Source organism: Lathamus discolor, chromosome 2 (assembly GCF_037157495.1).
Source record: "Lathamus discolor isolate bLatDis1 chromosome 2, bLatDis1.hap1, whole genome shotgun sequence".
NCBI lineage: Eukaryota > Metazoa > Chordata > Aves > Psittaciformes > Psittacidae > Lathamus > Lathamus discolor.
The window spans coordinates 13,171,098-13,190,298 of record NC_088885.1 but is presented as its reverse complement, the minus strand read 5'-3'; the positions used below and the strand labels follow the sequence as shown (position 1 = coordinate 13,190,298).

Below are 19,201 nucleotides of genomic sequence, written 5' to 3'. Positions count from 1 at the left end.
GGGGATGTGGAGAAAGGAACATTATCCATGGATAATACATAGCTCTTTACAGACTGCTGAAATGTTTACCTAGACATATGCTTTCTCATGTGCCAGTCCATGCTCTTTCACATGCTGGGAAAAAAAAAAGATTTAGCGGGGAATTAGAAAGATTGAGGTTACAGCTATAATGCACTCACCATATGTGGTTTGCTGGTGGGTGAAACTTCTTGTAGGGTCAAGGGTGCTTGGGTTTAACAACCTCTGTGCAATATGTAGTCGGGTGTATTTGTACTAAACAGGTGCCCATTTGTGTAGGCACAAATTTGTTGCCCATTTAGTCTGTTCCCCTGTCCTACTGCACAAGCATTCTGCACCCAGAGAAGAAAGCTGCAGTGTATACGTTGCATAAACCTTTGCGGGATCTGTGTCCAGGTTGCTTTTTGAGCATATACAAAGGAAGTTATTTTAATATCTCGTCACAGGAATACATCCCAAACTATTTCTGGTACATTTGTCCTACTACGTGGGGAACCAAGTGGCCAGGGACATGTAGAATAACTATCGCACAAGGACACAAAGACAATGTAGCTGCATGTCTACACTGTAGTCACAGGTGTGAAATGTAGCTTCTGTATTTGAGCTACCTTGATTCTACCCAAGAACAATTCAATAGCATGCCTCCAGGAACAGAGATCAGGCTTGCTGAGACCAAGGAACTGCGTATGCATCTAGCCAGAGCTTCGTACATCTGGGTCTATCCGTACCAAAGCCAACTACTTTAAGCTAGCTTGAGGATAGCTATGTGAGCTGCAGTCATGCCTTAGATTTCAGTCTTAACTGCTTCAAAATCCTGTGCAAGTCTCTTGACCATGGGCTAGTCCCCTTCTTATGTTAATCTAATCTTCGTATTATTGGCTTTTCTTTTTCTGTGGGAGATACTGCTTGTTACTCAGGACTGTTGCCCTTTTTCTTCGGTTCCAAGAAAAGAGAGATGGGGCTGCCATTTCCCACACAAAGACACAGCCCTATCAGAGGCATCATCAGCACAAGTAGTTCATCAAATGTTTCCTGTGGGATAGAACATTATTAAACCATTTTGGAAAACCTGACTTTCCCATGTGAAATAGTTGCTTTTCAACACTTTGAATGGAAAATTGTAAGCAGTCACATGGAAATGATTTTTATCTGCATTTACAAACCTTCTTTTTTGCAGTTTTTTCTATTCACGAATCTGACAACAAATGAGAAAATTATTCCTCCCATTTCAGACTAGATATAAGGAAGAAGTTTTTTGCAATGAAGGTGGTGAAACCCTGGTACAGGTTGCCCAGAGGAGCTGTGGCTGCCCCATCCTTGGGAACATGCAAGGTCAGGTTGGACGGGGCTCTGAGCAACTGAGTCTAGTGGAAGGTGTCCCTTGCTCATTGCAAGGGGCTTGGACTAGGTGACCTTTAAAGGTCCCTTCCAACTCCAGCTATCCTATGATACTATGGTTACCACTTTCACAGGTAATCTCTACCATCTTTGCTTTTTTTTTTCCTGCTGGGAATAGATTCTGCACTGTTAATATAAAGTTTTCAGTACAACTCTTTGTTCTGGGGACCGAAACACAGTTTATTCAGATATTCTTTTTCAGCTAGCAATTACAGCCAATTTAAAGGTTATTTTTTGTGTGTTTGTTCTGGAAACTCATTATTCTGGTGGTAACATGCACTTTTGCAAGTTACAGCACAGAAATATGCAGGGTATTTGTGGTTTCAACAGCTAGACCAGAGAGAGAAAACCTTATGTGCTCTGGGTATGTGTGATGAGCAATGCTCCCACCTCGTGGTCAAATCATAACCCTGCGTTTTGACAGGTTGCAGTTTCAGTAATTCGTTTCCTTATGCAGTGCAACAGAATAGACTACAATAGGATAATATAATGTAATGCAATGTGATATAATGTAATATAATTTAATATGTATTCTTTTAAATAGACTCTACAAAGAGTTCATAACAGGCATACCAGAAATGGAGGTTTTAGCTTTTTGATTCTGTTAAGCTCTACTGCTGCTAACCAGAAAGCCTTTCCTGTATGTTCTATACATTGCCCATGCCAGCTTATGAAGCTGCCTTTTGGTCTTAATTTTTCTTGACAATCATTCCTTGATCAGCAAGTGGAAAATTCCCTGAAGATAACAGTAAAGTAGGGGGGCTGCATTTCTTTTTGTCCCACTTGTCAGCAGAAATCAAGTGGCAAGAGTAGCTGGCACAGAATGTTGTCATCTGAGAATGCCTTTGGTATAGAAACATGGTGGTGTGAAGGGGCCATGATAATGGCTTCACAGTTATCCCAGACAGAGTTGAATGAACAAGAATCTTCTCAGCTTCATTTAAGGAGAATGCAGCTTTTTGCAAAGTGTTCACTCATTTAAGAATAGCATCCTGCAGATGCAGTTTTCATGTGTGTCAGTCTAGCCAAGACTGCTATAGAGTGATGAACACTGTGTAGACTTCTGAGAAAACCCTGCTCATGTTATCTGCATAATGCCACTGTTGTTTTAAAAGAGGTTACTCAGCGTATAAATGAGCAGCATTTGTCTATATCTTCTTGAGAATGGTAAAAAGGTAAATTTTAGGTCATATAAATAATAGTGCCATTTCTATTTCTGTTCCAAAAGATAGGTTGGTCTCTTCCTTATTGTCAGAAGCAGAAAGCCCATTTTAATTTGTAAGGCAAACACGTTGGATTCCTCCTTGCTGCTTGATAGTGCTCTTGATATTATATGTCAGAATCCAGCAGCAGTGGCAAACTGGAATTACAATAGTCTCAGACTACTTATAAAGACAATTTCCTTCCTTTTCTTACTTTTTTTTTATGGCCTGTTATTTGAATTACATTAAAGGTTATTGCCCCAAGTCAGAAATCAGAAAGTGTTGTACTGATACCTTCTGGAAAAGCTTGCTTGAAAACATGAAGGCATTTTGCTATCCAAAAAGATATATTTCACCCTAATTTATCTCTGCTGAACAATTGTTCCATAGTAGTGCAGCATAGGATAACTGGAGGGGGAAAAAGCTTCCATGCTTTTTAAAGTACTTTTTGTGCTCTGTTGAAAGAAATATGTCTGTCTAATTTAGCAAGTGGCACCCAAGGCAAGCTGGAATTTGCATAGAGGGTTGTACTCTGAATAAGTTTTATGCAGTTTTAAAATCAAATAGAAGATGAGCATGATGTGATCTTTGAAGCTCAATGCAAAATGCATCGGTAGCATCAAGACCTCAGGAACATTGTATCACCATGGCATACATGCTCAATGAGAATACAGGGATGTAGAAAGGTACCTTGTATAATTATGCAGATGATTTTGCAACTTGTCGGTTTTGTCAGTGCGTGTGTGTAAATCTCATGGAAGGCACCTGGTTTTCCTTTGAGACTTCTGTGTATCTCTTTTCCTAGCCTGCTTTCCATCATTCAGGCCATGCCAGGTAGTTAGAAAGTCCTTAGGATGTTTGATTGCATTTTGCTTCCACTCTGCATGGAGCCCCAGCTGTGACATTTTGGGAATGGCATTTGGGTTGATTTCACATTTAAGTGAATATTTGGAATTTTCATTCCAGATGCCTGATGAAAAAAAAAATAAAAATCACTGTAGATACCCAAGTAGGTTTTTGAGTAGTTGACTTTAGGGGGAACATTTATTCAGGTTACCTGTGGCCCTTTAAATACAGTTCTTCTCAGAGATAGCATATGGCTGCATTGCTCATTGTGGGTAGCATCCATGGTCCTAGAAGCATGGAGGGATATACAACTTATACAGCACATGATTGAAATTCCTCATTGATATTGCACCATCAGCCATTTTCGTGCACCAGTCAGGGAGTGGAGCTGTGACCTTGCTTCTGTTACAGGTTCTCCTTACCCCATTTAGGATAATTTGCCTGTGCAATGATGTATAAAAATTCTCTGCTTCAGCAAGAGGAAAGTCCTCCTTGCTCCCCAGCTCTGTGAATTTCTGTTCAATCCAATGACAATCAGGCCTCTTTTTCCTCATGTAACACTTAGCCCTGAAGGAGAAACAAGCTCGTGCCTGAAGGGAAGGAAGAATATGAAATGGGTCCTCAAAAGTTCAGTGTCGTTTAGCTTTCATCTAAGCCCCTTCCCATGAAACAACTAGCTCCCAGTCTGAGCATACCAGCTATAGTTATCTTACCAGACAGGGATTCCGACAAGGTAGTGTAAGTAGAAGTGTTAAGGAGGAGGAAGTCCAACATTCAACAAATGTAAACTCTACTGCACTCTACAAACTGCCATCCAGGTGCTTGATGGGCACCTTCATGCCCTTTGCTTTGTGTGTTGGAGCTGCTGCCTGGTCTCTCCCTGGGGGCAGAAGCAAAGGGACATCAGTGCCATTAGTCCGCAGTTCTGTACTGCTCAGTCCACAGAAGGTGGACAAAGAGAAGAGGGAGTCAATTTGCAGGTTTGTTTTCTGAAACTCATACCCTAATAGTAATCTTTACCACTTATTACCGTTGATTGATCCATCGCTAGGCAATGGTTCTTTTTTCTGCTTCTAAACCACTACTTTCCTATTCCTAACGCCAAAACCAGGGACTTGGAGGCAGTAATAAATGTAGAATGAGAAAAGTAGGAAGTGATACTAGTTGAGAAGTGCTATTTTGAATCAGGTGAAAGTATTTAAGAATTTATGTCTAATTCAAAACAAGTGATTGGCAAAAACGGAAGAGGCACTGAAAAAATATCCAAATGGGAATTTTTGCTTCCAAGTGATCGCTCACATTTTTAGCCAGCTTTAAGTAAATGGCAAAAATAAAAGTTTTGTTTGAGTTAGATGAAAAGCTCAGCTTGATCTTTCATTCCCTCTCCACCTTCCTCCCACCAAAGTAGCCCACTCCGCAATAGTCATTTTTGCCACGAGAGAAGGAAAGCAATTGTGTCTGACCCAGAGCTAAGCATTACCCTAATTTTTCAGTTTAGTCACTCAATCAAAGAAGCAATTACTTGCCCAGTGCTAATGACAAAATCCTGATTCATGCATTCAGCTGAAAACTTTGTTGGCTTCGATTATCCTGCTGCCTGTGGCAGCTCATCCTTTTGTGCTTTGAAAAGCACAGGGGTTTTCATTTCCATCCACAGCGGAACAGCTCTTTATGAAATCCATGATCTAGTTTTTACCCCAGACATGTTCAGAGCTTTGAATTCTATTTGATTATGAAATACAGAATAAGGTTTCTCACTTACTCCTGTAGGTCGCTTTGCATAATGAGTGTCCAGTTTTTTACCTACATGCTTTACTCAGGAAACTCAAACATCACTTGGTGTAACCAAACGTCTGCCAATATATTCATTGTGGTTTTCTCTGCTGTTACCTATTTCCATAATGTGCTGGTAAGCAAACACCATATATTAAAGCAAAGCTAATCTCTTTCTTCCATCACTGATGTGCGCTCAGGTCAAGGGTAATGCAAGCTGCAAGTAAACAGAAAACTCAGCATCAGTGTGAAAAGGACTAAAAATTATTTGATGTCATGAATGATTTAGGGATAATTATGTGCCAAAGCTCACGAATCAGAATACCTTCTATGCTAATGTCATTTTTCCTCCTAGCAAAATGAATGTTAAGCACTTGGGTTGTCTGCTAAATTAGAATGATGGTATTTAAATTCAGTTACAAAACAAGATTCAAAACTTTTTCCCAACAGCATTTATTCTTGTTTTTCCTTGCTTTAAACAGGACACAAGCAGCTTCGAGTAACATTATTTCCCTTGGAAAAAATAATCACTCTAAAATTTCTCATCCATTAAAAAGACAGATAACGAAGATGAATTAACTTGTAACACATATTTCTTCTTCATTTCACTGATCTGCATGTTTCTTAGGCTTCATTCATCTCTGGTGCAACAGAAGCAAGAGAATAGCACAAATATGCTAAATATCTGTCTTCACAGTTTTAGTTTTCTTTGAAGAGGCTTTTTGAATGGCTTTAGGAGGAGACAGGATCATCCAGTGCTGAGAACTAAGCACTGCGATTTTCAACATCTTCATTTTATTCTGAGCACTAGGAGTAGCTTTAGCAGTGCTGTTCAGATGGGGACAGGTTAGGACTAAGCACACTTTAGCACTCAGTGGAGACAGGAAATACCCTGGCTTTGGGGAATAAGCTTCCGTAATTAAGGGGTCATTCCTGCAAGATGCTGAGTGAGTCACAGAAAGAGTTAAAAGTGGCAGTTTTAGCAATCTGCCCCACCAGTTGCAAATACTTCTATCATGTGTAGTAAGAAGGATAACTGCCTTTTGGATTATGGGGTATCTGAGACACGTGTAATTTGACTATTATTTTCCCTAGTTGTGCACTGCATCTGTAGTAATTGGTTTTATGATATCAAATGTCATACAGCAGTTGATCATTTCTGTTGGAACAGGGTTCTGGGTGAGGGCAGAGTTTGGAATACTCTTATCCTGAAAAGCTTAGGCATTTAATAAATGAGGGTAGAGGCTACTTTCAAATGCCAGCTTCTCTAGGAACACTTGACCAACCATGCTGGGTCACACCAAAAGCCCTTTAACTCTCCATCACCTAGCTGACAGTGTTTCATAGCAGAGATCTTAATGAACAAAGAGGAAAAACAGAGCAGTGCCTCCCCCCTACACCTTATCCATCTTCAGAGAGCTAAGGCAGAGGTCAAATGTCTGACTTGCATAGCCTCTGATGGATTTTTCTTCCATTAAGTATCTTTAGAGCCCTGGTACTCTGTTGTGTACTGGGCAGTGAGGCAACACAATTCAAAATAATGTACTTAGGTGTTATATGACAAATCAGATCTTTTTATTGGTTTCAAATTTATCGCTTGATGGTTTCATTTGGTAACCCATTTCTTGGACTGTGAGAAACAGTGAGTTCCCTATTCACATTTCTTAGCACCAGTCGTGATTTCATTTACCTTTTATTAGATTATCCTTGCAACTTTCCATTTTCAGGCTAAAGAATCAGTGTGCATAAACTTTGTGAGTTCGACTTCTTTTCAAGTGCAACCCTTTTAGTGTTTGCTGTTTGTGTTAGGACCTAACACTGACAGCCTGTTACATACATGGTTATTGGGATGTGACAAGCAAATCTGATTTTAATAGCAATGAGAAAACCTGTAGGATTCACTTTTTCCACCCTAAATTTTCAAGAATAAAATACATGAAATACAAAAATGTTCATCTTAATATATTTTTATGCTGATGTTTTTGGTTGATATCTTTATGATGTCACATTATGAAAGCACGGAAAGGCATCACCATAGGGAGCTCTGTAAGGGATGTACTGAATGAATATGGTTAACTGAGGTGCTCTTCTGTTGCTTTTTCTATGTATTAAAACTCTAACTCAAAAATATCTTCGGGTAATAGTACCTCAGTGTTATGTGGTGGTGTGGTGAAAGTCATAGAATCATAGAATCAGCTGGGTTGGAAAAGACCTTTAAGATTGTCAAGTCCAACCTTTACCCCAGGACCACCAAGTCCACCACTAAACCATCCTGCAGAAGTGCTCATGCAGCATGCTAAGCAGATGAGATGTGCTCATGCTAAGCACTACTTTTTCATGAGTGAACTGCAAGGTTACCGCAGTCTGCTTAGAAAGAAAATCTAAGTGTGTAATCCTGGATAATCGTGGTGTCATCTTGTGCTTCCTTCATAAAGAAATATGGTGGTAATGCTGAAGGAATGCATATTTAAGCAGATGAAACAGGGATCATGTAATAACCTCACTAATGCTTCCACTGACAGGGACTGCCAAGCAAGCAAAGTAGTTTGTGAGAAAAAAGAAACAACCCAAAACAAAAGCCTGATCACAAAATTCCTTATTCCACACCACACTGTCCTGCAGTCTGCACTCACCATTTATTTGTTAGGAGAAAAAATAGCAGTGTTCTTTTAAATGCATTTTGAAAACCACAGGGGTTGATCTTGTCCTGACAGCCTGGTGTGGCACTGGATGTTACGGGGAAGTGTCCTGAGCCCTCTCTGGACATTTCTGAGCTTTTGGCAGCTAGAGAGGAAGGGATGAAGGGAAAGGGCAGGCATTTGGCTGGAGCAACAGGGCTGCCGCCTTCAGAAGCAGTTCTGAGAGAGGTCAGCTCTCTACTTCCAGCTGGTAAAACCAGCATCATAGAATCCCAGGCTGGCTTGTGTTGGAAGGGACCTCAAAGCTCATCCAGTTCCAACCCCTGCAATGGTCAGGGACACCTTCCACTAGAGCAGGTTACTTCAAGTCCCATCCAGCCTGACCTCAAACACTGCCAGGGATGGGGCAGCCACAGCTCCTCTGGGCACCCTGTGCCAGCACCTCAGCACCCTCACAGGGCAGAACTTCTGCCTAAGAGCTCATCTCAATCTCCCCTCTGTCAGGTTAAAGCCTTTCCCCATTGTCCTGTCCCTACAGGCCCTTGTCCAAAGCCCCTCGCCAGGTTTCTTTTGGCCCCTTTAGGCTCTGGAAGACTTATAACATGAAGAACTGTTACATGTTAACATTTATCACATCAAGAGTTGTAGAAGTACTGGTGTCTGCATTAATGATCAAGGGGAAGGCCAACACTTGGCAAACAATATAAACCCATCAGCAACACTGAAGGACTGAGATGTGCATTCAGATGAGGCTGTTTCAGATAATGAAATTCAGTACATGCCAAGTGAACTGCTTAAAGTTTTCCTGTGTATTGAGTGCTGCATATTCATTCTTTTTCCTCTTTCAGTTACCTCTGTTGATATGTACTAATATTTGCACTGTATTTATTGTGCTGAAATGAGAAAGTAGCTGGATCACATCCGAGGTTAACGTAGTTGTAGGGAAGCTGTATTGTATCCAAAGGGAAAATTCAGCTAGGAAACCAACACATCTACTCCAGCAAGTAGAAAAACAATTTAAAGCAAATGGTATATGGGAATGTTCTCACTAGAGCTGGTGATGTGGCTAACTGAAGCAAAAAAGCAATATATGAGTCAGTTCTCCGCAGGGAACGTCTGGAGTCTGGAAAAAACATCGCATTTTCCCTTGCTTCGTTAACGGGGATGAAAGGGGTTAAAAGTCTTATGAGTACAGACAGCATAGGAAGGGGAGAGCCTGTTAGGTGGTACTTGGAGCTCTGCTTCAGATTCCTGGTGTGATGCAGCACATCATTTAACAGATTCAGGAACAATTACTGCTCAAAGGTGTCATTTCGTCCACGTGTGCCAAATGATTAGCTTGCCTTCTGGGTCACTCTTCTCTTGAAAATGTGGCTAATGCTACATGTCAGAGGATTGTTATGATCCTGTTAATGACAGTAAATCAGGCTCAACTTTTGAGATAGGAGACGTCAAGGAAGTGTAGTACCGTTGTTATGGGTGTTACTATTGCCTGTTGTAGATTATGCTGCCAGTAGTGCTGGGAATGTGACAGTTCAGTTTAAATAAATCCAATGAAATGCTGAAAGCTTAATTGTTTACAACCATGTCTTTGAATTGCATCAGTGAGCAAGATACTGTAGTAGCAACCTACAGGGGACCATCCTGAAAGAAGTCCTGCTGCTAACTGTGCGGTAGAAGAAAATGATACCAACTCACTGATGAATCTGTGCAGCCACTATACATTCACCAGAGATATTTCAATCCAGTAGGAATCTTAGCTCTTTGTTTTGCCTTTGCCCAAACACTGCTAAAAAAAAAAAATAGAGCAATATATTAATGAAGGCAAAAGAAACCTGTTTTCTGAAAGGGACCCAAAGAGATTCTTATGTAGTCACATCTTCCAAGGCATGCCCAGCCTTACAGATGAATTTATCTCTCCCTGGGATGAATCTCCTTGGTTGCGAGAACCCTTTTAAGTGTACTTTCCAACTCTGCTGGCATAGGGATTGCTAGGATAACAGTAGCTAAGCAGAGTGCCAGGTACATTCACATAACTGGTTGGGACAGCCAATACAGTAAAATATTCATGTTCCCATTTGAAACTGTTCCAGAGGATTTCTAGAGAAGCATATGAAGAAGATTGGACAGAATGTCCCCTTTCATTAGAAACTGTCCTCTTTCACTAGAAAGGAAGAAAAGGTTATCTTGCCTATATTTCTTCTTGAGGAAGATATGTTCATTGTGAAGAATCACTTGTGATATAACTACATAGAAAAGTTAGGTTTGTACTTTCAGGATAATGTTAGTCAAACAGAGCCTAATTTTGAGGCCAAAGGATTATAAATATTTGACAGAGGAATCATGCAGATTCTAAAATGCACGTATTTTGTTAGGTCTCAGGCACTTATCCATACCTAAGACTGTGCTTCTCATTGCAATCTGCTTGGGAGAAAGGGTTTTTAAAAGGCAGTGATCTGTGTTTCATAGAATCATCAAATTAGAGGTTGGAAATGACCTTTGAGATCATCAAGTCCAAATGTTTGAAGCATTTTCTTTTCTTCACCTCAAACCACATGTACAACACTGTTGCTTTCATTAGCAAAAAAGGTACTGAAAGAGCGGGTGAGCAAAGGGTGATAATAAAACCCTACGGCAAAGAAACCTAATGGCATCTCAGTCTAAGCATGCTGTGTTGTTACGTGATCCTTTTGATGCCAAAGGTTGAATTCCCACAGAGTTAGTCTGAGAGCAATTTCACTTTGTGTAAGACACAATGATATTTCTGCTCAAGCCAATAAGAGGTATTGCTTTGGTGGGCTTCACCTTGCAGCCTTCAACAGTTAAACAAAGCTTCACTGCTTGCAGGAAATGGGGCTGTTTAAACTGATACCTTCCTTTCTCTTTCCCAGATTACCTGCTCCTTGGACAAAGGGGAGAAAGGCGACATTTGACACTTTTTCTTTTTCTTTTTCTTTTTTTTTTTTTCCAGATACAGAAGAGTAAAAACATATAAAAAAAGAGACTGCAAATTTCTTTCATCATTTTAGCTGAGCTTCTTCATTCCTGTTCTCCTCCTTCTGCAAAGACCAGTTTCTGGGGAAGGCGTTAAACAACTTTCAAAGCACTCCTCCTCCCACTGGCTACTTCACAGCTAATGACTCTGGGTTCTAGGGTGGGGGCCTTGGTTTTTGGGTCAGTTTGATTTTTGTTTGTTTGTTTGATCCTGTATCTGTGCATTTTCTGTTGTTTTGGGAAGTTTTTTTGTTACAAAAAAGAAGTGGTGGTTTCCTGATGCAAATCATAGAATCATGGAATGGTTTGGATGGGAAAGGACCTTAAGCTCATCCAGTTTCAACCCCCTGCCATGGGCAGGGACACCTTTCACTAAACCGTGTTGCCCAAGGCTCTGTCCAACCTGGCCTTGAGCACTGCCAGGGATGGAGCATTCCCAGCTTCCTTGGGCAGCGTTTTCCAGTGCCTCACCACACGATGGTTCTGTTCCTATGGACAGGTCAAACCAATACATTAGAGTCATCTTCGAAAGCTGGTATTGCCCTTTGCTATGGCTCAGCTTGTGAAACCAACATTAGCATGTTGCAAAAGAATATACATATATAAAAAAAGAAAACTTGATAATAGAATCATAGAACAGTTTGGGTTGGAAAGGACCATAAGATCATCAAGTTCCAACCCCCTGCCATGGGCAGGGATACCCCACACTAAACCATCCCACCCAAGGTTCTGTCCAACCTGGCCTTGAACACTGCCAGGGATGGAGCATTCACAACTTCCCTGGGAAACCCATTCCAGTGCCTCACAACCGTCACAGTAAAGAACTTCCTCCTTATATCCAATCTGAACTTCCCCTGTTTAAGTTTAAACCTGTTACTCCTTGTCCTATCACTACAGTCCCTAATGAAGAGTCCCTCCCCAGCATCCCTGTAGGCTCCCTTCAGGTACTGGAAGGCTGCTATGAGGTCTCCACGCAGCCTTCTCTTCTCCAGGCTGAACAGCCCCAACTTTCTCAGCCTATCTTCATATGGGAGGTGCTCCAGTCCCTTGATCATCCTCGTGGGTAATACTTCACTTCTACGTCTTTCCCTGAGGGCCTTTCCAATTGCTGTAGGCAGAATTTGCCACCAGTTTTACTCTTGCTGTAGAAGATCTTGTTAATGAGGATGGTTATTTGTAGAGTCATTTGACCACTTGTTAGGATTTGATGTCTTTCCTAGACAATGCAATGATAAAAAAATGTTTTTGTTTCTAAACAGGAGGCAGACTGACTGGTTTGCCCTGGTTTTGCTGTTAGTAATAGGAAAGGAATAATTAAATGAAAGCCATATTCCATTGGGGCAATTTTGTTGACAGACTCTGAGAGCACGTACTAATGTACTGCTTGACGTGCCTGCCTTAACTTGAGATTATGGATAATGAGCTGTTTCCCACATTTGTTCATGGGCCACTCTTTGTCTGACCTGAAGATCTAAGAGATGAAGGGCAGCAGGGAATCACGCAGGGAATCACACAGATCAGTTGTTACTTTCATCTCAGTGTGGTCTTTCTTTCATCACTGACTGAATGGACAGGCCAAAGAAAGGGAAAAGTATTGCTGGAGTAGTACGGACAGACAAAACCAAAATGAAACAGTGTGTCCTAAGTGCACTGCTGGAGTCGATGGATAAAACTGTCTCATCCAGTGGAGTTAGACACATGGAAAGTAGCCATCATTTTGGCCCATTTCTAAGAAGAAATGTTAAAAACCTAACTCAGGCCTTGATTCAGGAAGGTATCTTTGTATAAGAAACATCAGACATGTATGTGAGTGCTTTTCTGACTTGGGATCTTGGTAGGGATCCAGTTAATTGTAAGTAACTTTACCTGTCTGTGCAGAAATCAAGACTTGTACGTGCACATACAGCTGTTTTTAACTAACTCCTTGTTGTTCAGGATGAGGTCTTGCTGTGTTAGTTGTATATGTGTTATACCAGGAATCAGAATGCTCTCATGGCCCTTTGCTATGTAGAGAACATGCAAAACATTGGCTTAGGAAGGTAAACCTTTGGTGTTTCCTTTTCATGTTTAAAAGCACAGGACTTTACCACCAGCCTATATTATATATTAGAGCTTGGGTCTCTGTTCCTGCTTAAACCATGCATGTACAGGGACAAGCTTCCTGCGACACTAGCAAAAATCAGAGCAGTGAGCTCAGCCTAAATCCACATTTAAACATGAATACCTTCTCACTCAGGAGTGTTTGTATCTGGGATTTTGATTATTGAGGCTAGAGACATTTTGAGTTCTTTTTTTGGACACTGGAGTTTGAGTTTGTTCAAAGCCAGAGATTTAGATTAGGTTCATGCTGTGAAAAGGTTGCACTTCAATCACATGTTTTCAGAAGGAAGAAGTACAGAAATAACTCCTGCAGTTCTTAGAACTCGCAGTTGGCTTCACTGAACCAGCTCATTTATGTAAAATAAATACAAGGGCACGTAGTGTTCCCATTCATGAGCTCCTGGTTCAATGGCAGATTTTCTAACGGAAGCAGAGTGCTGGGAGGGCAGTGGCCCCCACAGCCAGCTCCATGTGGTGTGACGGGCAGAGGGCTGTGTCACCACATAGCACTTTCCCACCTTCCTTTCCCCCCCTCCATCAGCATTCAGCCTGAATAAGAGTGGTAGAATATGACTTCCAGCCCTGACCAGGCTCTTGGAAGGCACGTGGGTGAAATATCAGTAATGCAGAACTAAATGCTGCAGCAATGACTCAGACCCTGAAATCAGGGGGAACATCCCCTCACAGAGTGTTTGGTCAGAAGTGCAGGATGGTTTAGTCAATAGTTTTTAAGCTACAGTTTCCTGATGTACAGTGACTAAAGATGCCTTAGATTATGCACAGTAGAATAAGAATCAATATTATTTAATTATACCTAAATCACTTTCTTTATCTATTTCTGATATATATTTTCTATCTCTCTGGGAGTGGTTTCTTTCAGACAGCGAAGCCAGACTGCTTCATTCACAGCTGGTCAATTCTGGTTTCTCATGCATTGGCACAAGGTGTGAAATCAGACTGGAAAATGGTTTTCCTCAATGGTTAGGGTTATCCACCACCAGCAGGAGCTAGTAAGGGGAGTAGTGAATTTGCCATCTTCTGGGGGCTGCGGGTCTGAGCTGCCATTCCAGAAGAGATGCTACAGTCAGAGCTGCCAGTCTCAGCACAAAGGTATGCAGCAGAATGGTTTGCAATATGCAGGCAGTTAGAGCTAGCTCTAACGTTCTCCTGCTCTTTTAAAATCACTTGAATAAGCCACAGTGAATCATTAGCAATTTCTAGATTTTTTTGTTGTGTCAGAAATTCCCCATGAAATTTATTAGTCTGGGAAGTTAGAAAGTGAAATCTAGAAACCGAAATCCTGCAAAGAGACTAGGCCAGATGAAAGCCATTGTGGGGTCCCCTCCCAGGATCACACCTCCATCCCCCTACTCTGCCCCCTCACCTCCCTGGAACACTCTGCAGCATTGTGCTAGTGCACTGTGAGCCAAGGAATGGTATGTTTAGTCACCTCCCAGTCAAACTAGAGATCAGCCACTGTGCAATTGTGTACAAAAACAATAAAAATAAAAGATAATAATAACAGAACTGCTTGCTCTTATTTTATTCCACAAAAGGAAATGAACAAAAGAAAAGGTGGAAAAGGATCAGGCGTTCATCAGCTGATGGCCTTTGTTTATAGAGAGTGAGAAAGGATTTCTGGTTTTCACCCTTACCTATCTTTCCCTAGATGCGGAGATCCTTTTCCATCCTCACTAAGACTATACAAGCAATGAATAAGCCCGAAATTTTGCAGACCTAAGGAGCTTACCATTGGCCTTGTGCTGCAATTTTACACAGTTATTTGGGAGCATCCTAGAGTAGGCACACAGGGGTCTTCTGCTGCCAGTGCTGCTTCTGGAGGGTGGCACAGGCTGGGAAGCTGTGTGATAAGGGCATACCTTCCATCTCTGTGCAGGGACTGCTTATGCTCTTGGGAAGCTCTGCCTTTCTGGAAGAGCACCAGGCAACTTTTGCTTCCCAGAAACTGTTCTGTGACTTGAGAGAGAGAATCCAGGCACTTTACGCCCTAAAATAGAGAGGGATTCCATTGCCAATATTCCTGTCAGTGGTCTTCCCTTTAGCTGGGATTGGTGTTCAGGGAGCTAGCAGATCTTTGACTCATGGTGATGTAGTGCTTGGGGTTGGAAGGGACCTTTAAAGGTCACCTCATCCAACCCCCCTCCAATAAGCAGGGACATCTTCAACTACACCAGGTTGCTCAGAGTCCCTTCCAGCCTGACCTCGAATGTTTCCAGGGATGGGACATCTCCCACCCCTCTGGGCAACCTGTGCCAGGGTTTCACCACCCTCGTTGTATCCTGTTTGTTATTTAAGTGGCTCGAAGGTGCCAGTTCTCTGGACTGCACTCAGTCCGTGATTTGAACTGTGTGTTTCTGTGACAGCAAGCGAGAAGTGTTCACACATGGGAGACATGGGATTTGTTTATTGTTTCAAATGTAACAGCCTCTGATGCACCCTCTCAAAATGCTTAAATTAAGCAGCTTTCCTTACAGACTACACAAATGCTATTATTTCCAAAGTTATAGTCAGATTTCTATGTTTAATTATAAAAAGGTGATAGATGTCACTAATCTTTTCCGTGTTGGAGAAAAAAGATGCCAGAAGAGAACTTTTCTTTTTGCTGATGATAAAATAGGTGGTAGATTAAAAAAAAACCCAAGAAATTTTACCATTTTAGACTGAAAACCTATTCCAGAGTAGTCAATGTAGGAAATGCAGCTGGTAAACACACTATGCACTAATACACTAGGAAGTTTAGCATCAGAATGAATCTGGAATTTGGGAGCCTAGCTCCTGATGCGTGAATGAAGGAGGCAGATTCCTTCTTCTCCATGTTTCTTGTTTTCAAGCATAAATTTTGTTGTTGCAGAGAAACTTTCCCAAATGTAGTTGGTTGTGCAGGAGAGCAATGGGATACAGCGGTGGTTTTGCAAACTACCCTTTGAATATGCACATGTTTGCATATGTACTTACAAAGTCTTATAAGCTCAGTCTGGAAGCAGTATTTCAGACTAGATAGCTGAGAATGCTGAGCTCACCTAGCTAAAGGCAAATACCACCCGAATTTGCTGTTAGGCCTTGCAAAATCTACAGCATGTCCCAAATGTGTTTTTTAATTAAAAAGCACAATAATCTATTCAAAATGATGGAACCTGACAAAGACAGTAGTTCTTTTATTTCAACTAGAATAAACTAGTCTATCTCCAGGAACTGATGAGGTGGTCTTAAATATCTCTTATTGGCTCCTTTTCCTCACATTTCATTTTATAATAATGAAACTCATAATCTTCTAATGATCTATACCATACATTAGCCATTATACTCAACAAATGACAGCATAATCAAGTCCTTTTCTCTTACTGTTTTAATCCAATAGTTAACAACAGCAGAGCAATCTTGTGCTTTCACATGTGTTGAACCAGTGCTGATCTCAGAGCTGTGCTGGTGCAGGGTCTGAACATCAGCACTCAAAAGGAGGAAAAGTTGGCTGAGGATACAGAGGAGCCCCAAGGCACTGACTCCATGAAAATCACTCCTGGGAGTGGGCATCAGTGCTGGCCAGGTAGAAAGGAGGGGGAAAAAACATGGTTTCACATGGCATAAAGGCATCAATCCATCTCCCTTCAAAGCAGAGATTTTTCCCACTCTTGTTACCCACCACAGGTTTGCTCCAGACTCAGTTTAGTGCCTGGTGCTCCCCCTGCTTCCACGGGCAGACAAGCTTTGGGATCCCAGGCAACCTTTCTCCATCCGATTACTGTGATCAAGGCAGAACCACTGCCAATGCCATTGGGCAATGCCAGGCACTGGCTGTGCATTCTCACTTGCTGAGCCTGCCTTCTTGTTGCTGCAATGTCCCTTTTGATCCCCAAAGAGGCACAGAGGGATCTGATCTGTACCCTAGCAAGACCAGGACACATGTTGGTCTTCAAGGCATCAGCTCTTCCTGTTCTGGTGACTTGAGCAGCAGGTAAAAGAAAATGGAGCTGTTTCAGGCAAGCTGATTGAGGACCTGAAGCTCAGTTTTAGCAAGTTTATTTACCCTCACACCTAAGTGCACAACAGCACTTGCTCACAGGCCTCCCAGCATGCTCTTGGCATCTTGTATTCTTTCAATTTCTTCCAAGTGTATGTGTATCAGCTACTGTGCATTCATAACACCCTGGGTTTAGAAGCTATCCAGTGGTAGGAGGAACATATGTAATCCTGTTGTCTCTGCTGGTGGTCGTAGGAGTGCATCTGTCAAACAAACTTACTTATAGCCATTGGGGGTTTCTAGTGATAAAACCTAGCAGTAGAATGACGGAGCGAGCATTTTCCTTTTCTTCTTGCTTGGATGATATTTTTTATACACTTTTATATGCAATTTTTTTAAATATTTGCTATTTTTATTGTAGGGTTCTGGTTGGGTTTTTACCAGACCTTCTGGCTGTCTACAGGCCCAGATTCTCACAGGGATATTTCCCTTCCCTTTTCTCCTCCCCAGTAGACAAAAGCCGTTGTGTTTGCAGCATCAGCTTGGAGCGAAATAACACCTTGGGCCTGATCGCTCTTTTAGTTGCACTGAAATCAAAGGAAGTTGCATGCAAAGTCCTGCTGGTCCCACCACTGGGGCTGAAGATGAAATAACCTAAACATACACAGCTAATTGCACGCAGGGCGGTCTGTATGAAGCCAATGCATCAGGGTGGTGCTGTCTTCTTTGCTGTGGTAGGATCTGCTTCCACCTGGAGGTGTTGAAATAAGACTACATCTCCCTCTTTGTTCTGATGTTGCTGCTTCTTGTAGGCACTGCAGTCAAAGTGCATACCACAGCACCCTGACTACCTTCAGCATGGTGGTTTATCTGGGGCAGGAGATTCCATTGCTCTTGTGGTTAACCCTAGAGTGACAGGTCCTAACTAATGTTAAGAAACTTTAAACCTATTGGTAGGGAGGATAAGGGGAAATTAACCAAATTCAAGGATCTTGGTCTTGTAAAAAATAATCTTCTCTCAGCTGGCATTCTGCAGGGAATTCTATGTATGAAGTTGAACATAAACTTTAGCGTATGTTTGTATTAGCAGAACTGATAATGGAGATGCCTTTCTTGAACTGAACTAAAATAAACAACAGAAACCTGTTCTCTCCCATTTCCCAAGGAAGAAAGAGGCAGGTTGTTACACTGTTTTGCACCAGGGGTTAGACAAGAAGTTAAAATGCATGCTGAGAGCAAATCTCAGCACTTTTGCTCCTGGGACTGGGTGGACAGGATAATGAAAAACAACCTCTTTGGTCTGTTAAGACTCATAAGGAAACAAACAAATGCAAACCTGAAATGAATGATGCCATTTGTAATGCCAAGTATTCTCAACTGTTGTGAGAATAATTTTTAACACTATGTATTTATTGCTAGTTCCTTATTTGAAAGAAGAGGCTCGTGGTCTCTGAATGTATAAACCATTTCTCAACATTCCAGTTTTTCTGTAACTGAGTCCATGTATGTTCGTCCTATTATCAAATAAAACCAACGAGGTCTCCGCTCCATTTGAATTAAAGCTGTAGAAGGGTTCCTTTTATTCTGCTGCTTTCTACATCTGATACAGGCATGGCACTTGTCATTTGCTTTCCAGTGTCCAGCTCCCCATAGATTACTAGTAATAATCATCTTTAGTGGGAACATTGCTTGGACAGCAGTCATTGCTCAACCCCTGCCCCTGTGAGGAGGATTTAGGGGAATTACGTAATATTTAAACACAGGGAAACTATATAGCTTATTTAAGGACCCCAAGGTAAATCTCTGCCTGTTGGGGATTAGACATGCCAACCTCACCTTTCCTCTTTTCTCTGTTGACTAAAATCTAACCCAACAACAGCACACTACACTTGTGCCCACTCAGACACTTGATTGTGTGATGTTTTCTCTTGTGCCACTTGAAGCACGAGCATCAGTCCCACAGGGCTGGTGTCCTGTGCTCCAGTATTTCTTAGAGACCTCTTACAGCTACGTCTCTACATAGTGCCTTCTATGAAGTACCTTACCCCACAGGTAGAATTAGGCAGTGTCTGTGCAGTGGTCACCACACCACACAAGCAATGACCAGAATTTTCCCATCTGCTGTTTTGCTATTTGATCTTTTCCTTAAAAAAGGGAAAAAAATCAAGATGAAGAGAGGCAGAGGCCAGGTCATTCTCTCTAAGGAGGATGTGCAGTTCAGGGATGTTCAATACAAGTGTGAAAGGTTTTGT

The 19,201-nt window shown here is 41.7% G+C and overlaps 1 protein-coding gene across 10 annotated transcripts in view; it reads left to right on the top strand.

Moving 5' to 3' along the window:
- Positions 1–19,201, top strand: part of PDE1C (phosphodiesterase 1C) — a 290,962-nt gene that overhangs the window by 265,896 nt on the left and 5,865 nt on the right. Inside the window, exon 18 of one of the 10 annotated variants that reach the window (XM_065665796.1) lies at positions 10,848–14,497. The exons of the other annotated variants lie outside the window; for them this stretch is intronic. Within the exon in view, the coding sequence (XP_065521868.1) occupies positions 10,848–10,861 (14 nt within the window). The 3' untranslated portion in view covers positions 10,862–14,497. Of the gene's footprint in view, positions 1–10,847; positions 14,498–19,201 lie in introns of those variants that run through there. 10 annotated transcript variants of the gene reach the window in all.